At 37.2% G+C, this 12169-nt stretch overlaps 2 protein-coding genes across 2 annotated transcripts in view; one reads left to right on the forward strand and one right to left on the reverse strand.

The window, feature by feature from the left end:
• LOC126195633 (phenylalanine--tRNA ligase alpha subunit) overlaps positions 1-3378 on the reverse strand; it is a 125995-nt gene extending 122617 nt beyond the window's left edge. The window contains exon 1 of the mRNA XM_049934261.1: positions 2968-3378. Within this exon, the coding sequence (XP_049790218.1) occupies positions 2968-3108 (141 nt within the window). The 5' untranslated portion in view covers positions 3109-3378. The remainder of the gene's footprint in view (positions 1-2967) is intronic.
• A 295-nt stretch (positions 3379-3673) lies between these two features.
• Positions 3674-12169, forward strand: part of LOC126195644 (vesicle transport protein SFT2B) — a 72811-nt gene continuing 64315 nt past the window's right edge. Inside the window, exon 1 of the mRNA XM_049934272.1 lies at positions 3674-4151. Coding sequence (XP_049790229.1) covers positions 4080-4151 — 72 coding nt within the window. The 5' untranslated portion in view covers positions 3674-4079. The remainder of the gene's footprint in view (positions 4152-12169) is intronic.

A 12169-nucleotide genomic window follows, 5' to 3' on the forward strand; every position in this document is an offset into this window, starting at 1 on the left:
AGTTACAACACAAACAAACAAAATGAAAACCAAGGTGATGTGTGTACAGCAGGTGGACAAGTTATACATATAAATGTTAAATGTGGATGACTTTTAGCATCTTGGAAGTGAAACAGATAAAGAAGGCCAAACAGCCAATCTGTTGATAAACTTGGCCTTGGATTTTGGATGTCTGTTCAAAATTTCAACCATCATTGCTCTGAACAATGTTGGTTGTGTCAAATGACATCATTTAGAAGCATGAACTGAATTTGTGAATTATATCTATGAGCAGCAGAATTCTAGAACAAGTTAAGTTTATTTTGTCAAAATGAATATTCCGCAAGGAAACTATAAAATGGTGAGGCAAATTTGCTGGCCAGTACTTAATATCAAGAGAAATGTCTGTACTGATAATAGACACATTTAGAAGACATACACTACCCTAGCTTTCAGAACTAATAGCTCCTTTCTCTGTGAGGAGACATGTATTGGAGGAAGTTAAAAAGAAAGGGGAAGTGCCTCAGACTCCAAGATCAAAGGGACTTATGTCGTTCACACATCGGGAAGGCGTGGATGGCAATAAACAAGGGGCAAGGGGTTGGGAGGGGGGGGGGGGGGGGGAGGAAGAGCAGGGAATAAGGAGTTGCCATTAAAACTCTGATGTACCCTTCCACTTCATCTTTGCCTTCCATTGTCATGACGGCAGATGGCTCTCTTTATCCTGGGTCTAAGTGACCTGCACTTCCTTTATGACCTCCCCAATCAATCCCCCCCCCCCCATCCCCACCCGCCCCCCAAAAAAACAAAATCACTGAAAAATTAAATATTATTTCTGAAAGATAACATTGATGATGTATTGTGTGAGGCAACATGGGTAACAGAGAGAACAAAAGACTGACAATACTCCTTTTTCATTTATATTAGTTTTTAACATGTAGGTTACAGTGTCAGAGTGACCTACAGCACTGGAAGAGATCTCTTATGTTGTAATGGACATTTTGGATGCGAGTTGGTGAAGCGGTATCTAACGTATCAGTTTATCTGGATTAACCACAAGCATGTAAGTTGTCAAACTATAGTAGGTTACTGCAATACCACTGTCCTGTAATGAAAGGCGATAACTACAGCACGTTGTCATATTTCAACATATAATTATGGTTTACAATTTTCACAAGGAGATCATGTGTAAAATACATGCTAGTAATGTCTGTTGGCTTAGTTTTTCAGGTGGATGGTGGCACATAACTGAATATGGAGAAAACAGAGTCTGGAGTTGATGCAAGGGGCACAACAGTCCAGGAGTCATCAATGGATATCTCAGTGTGTGCAGCTAAGAACATCAGCACTATGTTTGACATTGCAAGTAATTGGGAACAGTCCACATGTCATCACTAGTGTCTTCAGAGGCCAGCAATGAAGAACAAAATTATGTTTTTATTGCAAGTTACCTGAAACAAACCGTGTAAATCAAGGTACATTATACAATACGGACTTACCAAATGAGGCAGTGCAGCTGTTAAAGACACTGACCTCATTTGGGATGATGGGGTTGCTCTGTATGGCCATTCTGATCTGAGTTTTCTATGGTTTTACTGGATTGGAAAAGGAACTGAGGGGATGTTTCCTTAATCAAGACCACAGACAACCAAATGCTCTATCCCCATATGCTACCTGTCCTATCCTCATAAAGCATGTGAGTTTTCTGGCAATCTTTTTGTTGTGCCTACCTGCAACACAGCATCTCCACTATTTGGTGAGTAGCAACTACTCTTTTCATAATATTGATACATTCCATCCTGGAGTTTCCATTTTTTTATGTTACATATGCTGTGTGTTGTATATTTTGACCTATTGATTTGCATTGTATTACTCTGACAACTATTATTTTATGTAGTTATATCTTGGCATTACAGCAGTCTGGTGGAACTGGCAAAACTCCTTGAATGTACAAAAATGTTTCGTTAGGCACTTCAGGAAACTACAAAATTAACAACATATAACTAAAGCTAGTCATAACATACGAATACCCACAAATATCCATGAAAAGTCCAGGATTGCGTAACAATATGTGAAGGATAGATTGCTACTCATTAGGCCTACATAGAGGAGGTGTAGAATTGCAGACAGATGCTATGAAAAGACTGCTAAACTTTCTAACTTTCTGGGGAAAAAAGAAAAAAAAGGAGCAGACATAGACAGTAGCCGTGTGTGTGTGTGTGTGTGTGTGTTCTGCTTTTTTATGAAGGACTTTTGACTAAAAGCAAAAAGTTTAGCTGTCTTTTAATGGTGTCTGTGATTCTATGCCTTCTCTATGAGGTGTGTAGTAATCTATCATTTTCATACTATAGCGGTAACTACCGCTATGTATAGAGAAATTATGCGTGGTAGTAAAATAGGGTGACTTGTTGGTAATGCAAATGGTAAGGTTAGATCAATTGGCACGACAGCGATAAACTACAGTTTGCTTATAAAAGAGTGTTTGCGATTTACTTTTATTATTATTTCTGCAATAACTCACAAATTATCAACCGAAGACATCAAACAAAGTATGGATATTGACGGACTTGTTTCAGGGGCGAGAGGAAGACAGTTACAAATGATGAAAGAAAGACGACTTATACTCGCAAAAACATTTTCAGGTGGAAATTCACATTATTTGCAACCTTCTGCATATCAACTTCGCACAACAGTTTGCACACAGCCGTTCAAACAATCATTGTTCCCATGTCTAATCCAGAGATGGAAAAACCTATATTGCAGAATGAAAAGCATACACAGCCACAAACACTGAAATGATTCGCAAAGTAAAAACGTTAATATACTAGTATCTTTAATAAACACTTACTGTCAGCTTCTCCTAAAAATTAACCTCGATTACTGACATAGAATTTGTTATACAATAACATGGAAAGCGTCACAGGAACTTAAATGCATAACAATGACATATTACTTAGGTGTGGTGGTTGCACAAACTGTTGCTCATACCTCGCCAAGAGCCTGGATACTGTTGACTGCTCCAATTATCTTCTGATGATCGGTTTTGAAGTGAACTGCAATATCCAATGTGTCTACATCTCCAACTGCATTTAGATACTTCAATATATCCTCTTGCAGATTGAAACCCATCACAAATCCAAAAAGCCGAACTTTATTTCGATCCGTTAATGGTCAAACTTTCCTTTCACTGCTGCCTAACGGCAATGCTCCACACCTTTCAGGATACCACCAGGCCAACACGTATCGAAATAACAACTTAATCATGTACTTTCTCAGAACTGTCAACAACAAAAGTCACACATACAAGCAGCACGTGCACATCATCTACTTCCGCGACTCGCTCGCACGCACACGCACTCAACTGACTCAAGCACTAACATCTTTGGTGCCACCTTGACAGACGCGAAGCGAAGCTAATTCCAAACAAATGATAAAGTGTTCCAATACTACGATTGCAACTCTGAAAGATTAACCCCTTTACAAATGTGGTGAAACTGTACTTTTATACATTTTGTTCTATTACATCCATATCCCATGCTGCCATTGCCTTTTCATTCTTTCTCCATATCTAGAAGGACCAAAAAACGAATGAAATCACATTTTCTGACATGCCTATTCGTTAACACTTTGAATATCAACCACATCATGACGTCAACACGTATCAGCGGAGAAAATCAAGGCTAAATCATTTTTCTCGAATTAGTTGACGGTCCAGTTTTATAACATGGCCACAAAGGATGTGTTTCGATACAAGCGTCGCACAGAGTTTTGTACATGTATCGGCATCTCTAGACTATAATCTCCAGCAGCGCATAATTGAAAAATGATGTCTGTGGAATTTGGCAACAAAATCGTTGTTTTTAACGATGAGGCATCGAGAACAAGTTTTGGAAGTAAGAAGTAGGCATTCTTTGGTTGTGTTTGCATGTGACACTTGTTGCTGAGATTGGCAAAGCTGTTCTGCAGAACTGTCAAAATCTGAAGCTACACATTGTATAGCTGCAGCGTATTCACAAGTTAACGAAAAAGACTGAAAGGGAAGAACGACCACTAGTACTAAATCTTCGCGTCGTATATAAGCTTCTGTGGTTTGCTTAGTGATGGATAAACTTCGAAGAGCCTTAAGTGGGAATGATGCCCAGCCGGAAGAAGAAAGCGGCATTATGCCACAGGTGATTGTTGTGATTCACATTACAAACACGTTTTGATGACACATTTTTGAATATTGTTACATTTTCGTGTCCAGCATGTAATTACGGTAAGGAAGCATTAATGATTACATGAAATTCAAAACGTGCATTGCGGATTGTTGTGTGGTGGTCGTAAGTAAGCGTAATGCTGCACCCAGAGATTTTACACCTAGAACGAATTTAGTTATAGTTTAAATACTGTTGTAAGAGAAAGGTAAACACATCCTCCAAACTTAAAGGATATGCCCCTTTTTAATGTCTGTTATCCCAAGCGACAACGGCGAATTAAATTAATTGCCCTTACATTAGAACTTTCACGATTTCATTGCCATCGCTGCCGTCCTCTCATTTCATCCGTTTGGGCTCTCAGTTGTTGTAGGATCAAGATTCTTGTAGCACCAACTTATGTGCCACCTCTCTTAACTGAATGAAGTGTAATAATAAAATCTATCAGTAGGAATTTGTGTAGGCCTACCGTGTAAGATTACAAAGTATGTAGAATTACTTGTGCTCTGGAGCATTTAGATCTGCATTCTTCTGGTTTAAAACTGAAGCAGCATAGTAGACCATATCGCCAGAATTGAATAAAGATGTTTGAATCAGAAGGTAACATTGAAAATAAATTTTAAAAGGATGTTGCATTACATTGTTCCTGTATATTTCTCTGCTAAAGCTACATTCCATATTTAGGTATATGCTATGATGGGCAGATTACTGCCGAGCAAATTAACCTATAGCACTTAAGATAGATAATTAGTCACTTCTTGCTACAAAAGCATCACACTATTTGAATAAAATTACCAAATTTATAATTGTTTGACTGTACTGTCCTTCATAATTTGTACATGAACAGATTTCGACTTTTCATCAATCTAAATCTTCATTTGTAACTCATCATCATACTTTGTGTTATTCAGGCAAAGATCTTGAGTTAATATTTAAGCAGTGAAGAGCATTAAAATTAAAGAACAAGAAAGCAATTTATATTGTGACTCATGTTACAAATTTGGGACATCCTATTGCTAATGTACAATTTAGGTCAAAAGTGTTGTCAAACTATTAAGAGTATGGATCTGGTTTTCATCACAGAAAATGCAAATTAGGTTGGCATTCAAATGACATAGTTACAGATTTCTAAAAATATTTATACCATGTAATATATTGAAAAAAGTGTGTGACTCATGTTACTTGATACTTATTGTTGGAGAAAGTTTTTCTTCGAGCAGGGGGAAAGGGGCATTATTTACCAAATAAGATAAACTTAACATTAAAATTTCATTTTTAAGCACTGTGGAAAATTATAAGAGCATGACATCTGGGAAAATAACCCATAAATTCAATTAAAATTCAGAGAATTGAAAATATCCTCTTGCATTGACATCAGGTGGATTTATTTTCTTTATAATTTTGTCCTGTGTGTACAGTATTTCATCACACTTTGCAGGCCGTTTCCAGTAGTGACCAGCACTCTCCATTGCACTGATTAGATAAATTGCACATACCTCTGCAGTATAGAATTTACTATCATATTCTTCTTTGTACCAGTCTACAATTTCTACACTTTCTATGGTCTCTTCAGTATGATGATATGCAGAAGGGAAATTCTTTGAGGACAGTATATATGTTTATAGTACTCCTTTCTCGTAGTGAAAGCAATGAATGTTTTTTATGTTTGATATTGATGATGTTAAAGAAAGTATTTGAGCCAGATTAAGTTTCACACTGATTCCTTCAATTTTATCAGTAGACATATGGAAAAAGCTTCATAGATGTGGTACTTGCAGCTGCCTGAGTAAAAGGTGATGCATCACCTCCTATGAATTTTTGCCTTTTTACTGCATTCCACACTTGCCATTTCGCAACTGCACCTATTCTATCTACAGTTCCTTTACCGTGAGGTGTAGTAAAAAAGTTAAAATAGATTTCCACATTATGAAATGATCGAAGTTGAGGTACATCAGCAGTAATGTATTTGTTTTTAAATTGTGAGGTAGGTCCATCTGACCAGATTGAAATTACCTTCTTATTTTCAGGTATAGTTGACACTACCTTGCTAATGTATGCAATCACAGTATCCTGGGAATGGGTTAAGTTATCTGAAACAGCAGCAGTTCGGTGAGGAGAACCTGAATGACACAGTGAAAATACTAACTTGCTCTTATGCCCAATGTGCACTTTGCACCTCATCTTGATAAACATAACTGTAATTTTCAGCAAAATCAATATGTGGCAATGCAAACTCCTTAGAATCTCGGCTTAGAACCATTTCCTTTTGCTGATAATAAAATGCAGACTGACCTCTCTTTGTATGGCAATGAAGACGAAACCGAGGAATTGTGGAAATTGTACCGAGCGAGGTGGCGCAGTGGTTAGCACACTGGACTCGCATTCGGGAGGACGACGGTTCAATCCCGTCTCCGGCCATCCTGATTTAGGTTTTCCGTGATTTCCCTAAATCGCTTCAGGCAAATGCCGGGATGGTTCCCTTGAAAGGGCACGGCTGATTTCCTTCCCAATCCTTCCCAAACCCGAGCTTGCGCTCCGTCTCTAATGACCTCGTTGTCGACGGGACGTTAAACACTAATCTCCTCCTCCTCCTCCTCCTCCTCTGTGGAAATTGTGTATTTCGCTTTATCAACTTAAAGTCTTTGTCTTTGATTTTAATTATTTTAGAGCCATCTTCTTCCATCTCCCGAACATACCATGATAAATTCACAATTTACAGCTAGTCAGTTTTATAGGCTTTGTTGAAACCTCTAAAATTCTGATATATCTTATATTTAATTCTGCCAACAAAACTCACTGGGTGCTGGCATATGATATTTGATACAAATGTGTTGCTGAAAGCTGGAATATTATCATGTTTCTTATGAAGGCTGCTGATGGCATTTATGAAATTTTCATAATGCAAATGGCGCTGAGCACTATGGGACTTAACATCTATGGTCATCAGTCCCCTAGAACTTAGAACCACTTAAACCTAACTAACCTAAGGACATCACACAACACCCAGCCATCACGAGGCAGAGAAAATCCCTGACCCCGCTGGGAATCGAACCCGGTCGTGGGAAGCGAGAACGCTACCGCACGACCACGAGATGCGGGCTTTTCATAATGCACAAACATATGTTATGAGGTAGTTTGCTACTTAACTGAAGATGTGGTGGCCATATTTCTGCGAGCTTAGCTTTCCCTATTTGAAATTCAGGGTGTTCCTGTTTTAATATCTCATGTGTTTCCATGATGGACATGACTAAGTGATGAATATTAACTGTCTTCTTCTCGGCATAATCCGTATCGCTTCAGGCAGGGGGGTTACATTCATAGTCTCGGATGTTACTGAATTTAGTGTATGTTAAAATACAGGAGTAAGTAAGAAACACGTATTATTTTGTTTTCCCCACAAAAATTCCTGCCCCGGGATACAGGCTTCCAAAGATGACACTGCAAACACCATTTGAAAGATAATTTCAGAAAAATTTTAAAAGTGCTATATCTCTGTAACAGTTCTAGATATTTTGTTAGAGTTTTTTTTTTTTTTTTTTATTTGAAAGATAACTGCTTTATAATTACAATGGTATACTCTGTTTGGACTACTATCATAGTTCTATATGTTGCCTTTTGAATTTTTTTTTTTAATAATTTACAGAAGGGTTTTTTCCGAAAAATGCGAATCCAGAAAAGTTAAATTTTTTTTCTGTTGATTAGTACCGTGCCAGTTGACACAGCTGCAGTGTGTTTTGTGAAAAGGACTGTTTGAAATGTCTTCTGACTGGGGCCACAGGAGAGTGAAGTGTGCTGACTATTTGCATATCCACAAAATAGTGATATACAAGACAAAAAAAGACTTTATTCAGGTTGGGAATAAATCTTCTCATTTGAAGACTCTGTTTCAAAGTGAAGAGGTTTCCACTGACGTCTTTTTGTGTTCTAAATGTTTTGACAGAATAACAATGATAGTATCTGAACAAGGTGAAGCCTCCCAAGGTGCATATGATGCAGATTTTCCATCGATAGAGGAAGAATTAAATACCCTGAATCAGTCAACTACAGAGGTAGGTGTTACTCCTGTTAAGAAACCGTAGTAAATGAACTCAAGTGATAAGTTCTATGCATCAAGAAAGCACAGAGAAATTACTAAAGCTATGGATGAATACACTACAGCAAAACTGGCCACACTCTTCAAATTAGAAATTCTATCTTCAGAAGAAAATGAACTGAAGCACTCTTGCACATCTTGCCAGGAATTTTTTTACAAATATCAGTTTAGCTATTGAATATTGTGATCCTACAGTGAAAAGGTGTAAGTTTTAACTATTATTTCAGAGTCATTTTCAAAGAAAACAATTGTGAACCACATTTCATCAGTATCAATGTACTTGCTGGACAAATCAAGAAATGTGAGGTCTGTAAAAGGAGTCTTTGGAAGACCAAATCCCTATTATGGTCATCCTGTAGAAGCAGCTCAAGTTCAAATAGTACAGTCGTTTTCTCTGGAAGATAAATGGGACTGTTCTCGCCAGAGTGCCAACAAAAAAGACGCTATAACTGTAACAGTTGAAGGTCAAAACGTTGTGAAAGTCAAGAGGTGCATGACTCGCAGTATCAAAGAAACTTCTGTGGTTTATGAGAGCAACTATACAACTTCACATATTGGAAGATCAAAATGTTACGCATTACAACCTAAGTGGGTAGTTTCACACCCACCTAGAGGGTCTGTGTGCGCGTGTGTGTGTACTGCGCGAATTTTGAACTTTGTGTGGTAACTTTGGAGAACTTACTGGAGCACGTGACATATGACACCGTGGTTGGGTGTGTGAAGTCATTAGCAGCCTGCGATGTAAAGCGAGAGACTTGTTTGTTTCAAGAATGTGGTGACTCTGCAGAAATTACATATGCGACATGGGAGGAGAATAAACTAATTAAAAAAACTGTTTCCTTTGGCTCTTTCATTGATGAACTTGGTAAATGGTCAGTGAAAGCAGTAATACACCGGCATCTGAAGAAATTTCATTAACAACACATTGCAAAAATGAAAGGGTGTGTACAGGCTGAAGAACTATGTTTAGTGCTTCACTGTGATTTTGATGGGAACTGGTCTTTAAATCTCCCACAAGTAGTACAAGGCTATAATTGAAGTAATGACCAGGTTTCAATTTTTACAGGAGTGACATATTTTCAAAACAAGACCACAAGTGTTGCAGTTATAAGTGATGACACAGGACATGACTCAGAACATGGTTTGCTAGCAATGCACAAAATTCTTAAACTGCAAACAGAGGCAGAGAAGATCATCATTATTACTGATGGTGCTCCTAGTCATTACATTGTTACCATTGTTACCAACTGTTTGAATTGAGTAAGTTGCTTGTGCCAACTGACTGGGTATACAGTGCTACTGGTCATGGGAAGGGGCCTTGTGATGGTGTAGGAGGCCAGCTGAAGCACCATGCTACAAAACATAATCTTTCCAGACCAAATACCACTGTGATTCAGTATGCCGAGGATTTTACAATAGTTGTGAAATCTTACACATCCACAGCCCACATTCTTTTGTCCAAAGAGGAAATCAAAGAATTCCGTGAGCAGAAAAATAAGAATGGTCCAAAAAAACTAGTCCTGCGAAAGGAATTTAGAAGACCCAGTTTTGGACTCAAAGTGATGGGTGAACTCATATTGCACGGACTTTAAAGAGCAAGAAAGAAGAAATTTTGTTCATTTGGCCAACACCTCAGCAGGAAAATATTCAGATTCACAACCTGAGAAGGGGGATGTTGTGGTGTATGTGTATGACTGTGACTGGTGGATTGCAGAAATTATAGATGCCCTTTATGAGTTAAACAAAATTGTATTGACCTCTATGTTACCACATTGACCAGCTGCAGGATATAGGTTTCCAGCTGAAGGACAGCAACAACGCCATCAGTACTCACTTCCTGTTCACAATGTTTTGAAGATTGTAAGTGCTCCAGTTCCTATTGGTTCAACAGGAAGGCGTCACTCCATATCAAAGGAAGATACTGAAGCAGTGGAACACATTTTCATTCCATTGACTGGCTAATTTCAGTACAAAACAGAGTGCACAGAAGTTATATAAATTGAAATCTTTTAAGTCTTTAGACCTTCCACATACATTTTGGAACCATTTAAAATGCTTGAAAAATGAGTCTCTTACTCATCCTTCAAAACTAAAATTATGTTAAATAACGCAAGATTTTGATTTTTATGAGCCTCTTATGTGATGATGTAGTAATAAAATAGGTTTTATATGTGTCAAAAATTTCAATTGTTTATAAAACCTGTTCAACCTAAAAGTGGAAGCTCTCCTTTTCAAGGAATGTAGAACTATATGGTATTAATCAACAGAAGAAAAAAAAAAAATTAGGGATTGGCGTTTTTGAAAAAAAATATTTCCATAAATTATAAAAAAGTTCAGAATGTTATAGTAACAGAATTTTGACAAATAAGTCCCAATGGAAGATTTCTGTGTAATCATAAAACACTTATCTTTCAGATAAAAAGTCTAGAACTGTTCCAGAAATACAGCATTTTAAAATTTTTTCCAAAATCCACATCTTCAAAATGGTATGCGCAGTGTCATCTTTGGGGGCCTGTATCTCGGAGCAGAAATTTTTTTGGAGAAAACAAAAAATTGTGTGTTCCTTACTTAGTCCTTCATTTTAACATACGCTAAATTCAATAACATCTGAGACTATGAAGGTAAGATTATTTCCTAGCCTGCCTGAATTGATACGGACTATGCTTCAGATCATTATTTTCTCCAATCACTATTGTGTCCCTCCTGCCTGGTGACTGGCGACTAATGTCGTCACAATAGTAGAAACCAGTTTCCAAGTGTCTAGCTTCACAAATAAGGCCTCTATTTTGTGGACCGCTGCCATGACTGGGAATTTCTGAGTTTCCATCTGATGAATTATCACACAAGCCCCTGAACAACTACGACTTTAGGCAGTGGTGAAGATGGCAAGAAACAGTTGGCTCAAACCGTGGCTTTACTTGGAGCACTATATAACTTATACATTGACAAAACAACTTTACTAGGCTGTTGATCTTGTCTCTTACATTGCCTATGTTTTCTAACTCTCTCCTTAGTTTCAGCTCTTCTTTCTTCTAACAACAGTTATTCCTTATGTTGACCCAACTGTAGGAACTCTTCATATTTTCCTCCACTCTGTAACTTTTCCCTTCTCCTTTTCTATCTGCTGTTGTTACAGGCATCCTCTTTTTTTAACCTTAAAAACATATAGCTGTGACTCAAGTTACGTGACTCACGTTACAAATTTAATTTTCTGTTTTTACAGTATTGGTTGAAATTGGGAAATTTTTAATAGTGATATTAGTTACACATTCACACAAAAAGTAAATTACTGAACAAGATAAAGTTAGCTCTTATATTCCTGTTACTATAAAATCTTAATTACATGAAAGTGACTCATGTTACATGAAAGTTTATGCTGTTGTATTATATTATTTATCCTAACCTATAATTTACATACTTAAATTTTATACTGTTTATATAATACATTAGGGTACGCAACTATAATATAAATAATGATATACTAATTATTATCTGCCAATTAATTAAAATGAAGGTCCAAAATCTTAATCAATTCATGGTCTTATCACATAAAAAACACATGGCCTTATAAAAATGCTTACAAATTATGGAGGGAAAGTAGTAAACCATTGTTGCCATACAATAAAAGTCCAGTCTTTTCAAACAATGTATAAAATGTACCAAATTTTAAATTTTTAACAGTCGTAAATGTGTCCTACTTTACACAGAATATCCCAGATACAAACCACAGAAAAGTTAAAATGATTGAAGAATGTGAAAGAACCTAGGTAAAGTGAGAGAAGGGGGACAAACAAGAGGGAAGAATGTGGTGAACCGTGAAGGGGATATGAGAAAGAAATGAACCAGAAATAAGGGCAGTTCGGAAGTAAATTTGCATTATTAAAAGGACTCTTTGTATGTA

The sequence above is a fragment of the Schistocerca nitens genome, chromosome 1 (genome assembly GCF_023898315.1).
Source record: "Schistocerca nitens isolate TAMUIC-IGC-003100 chromosome 1, iqSchNite1.1, whole genome shotgun sequence".
Taxonomy (NCBI): domain Eukaryota; kingdom Metazoa; phylum Arthropoda; class Insecta; order Orthoptera; family Acrididae; genus Schistocerca; species Schistocerca nitens.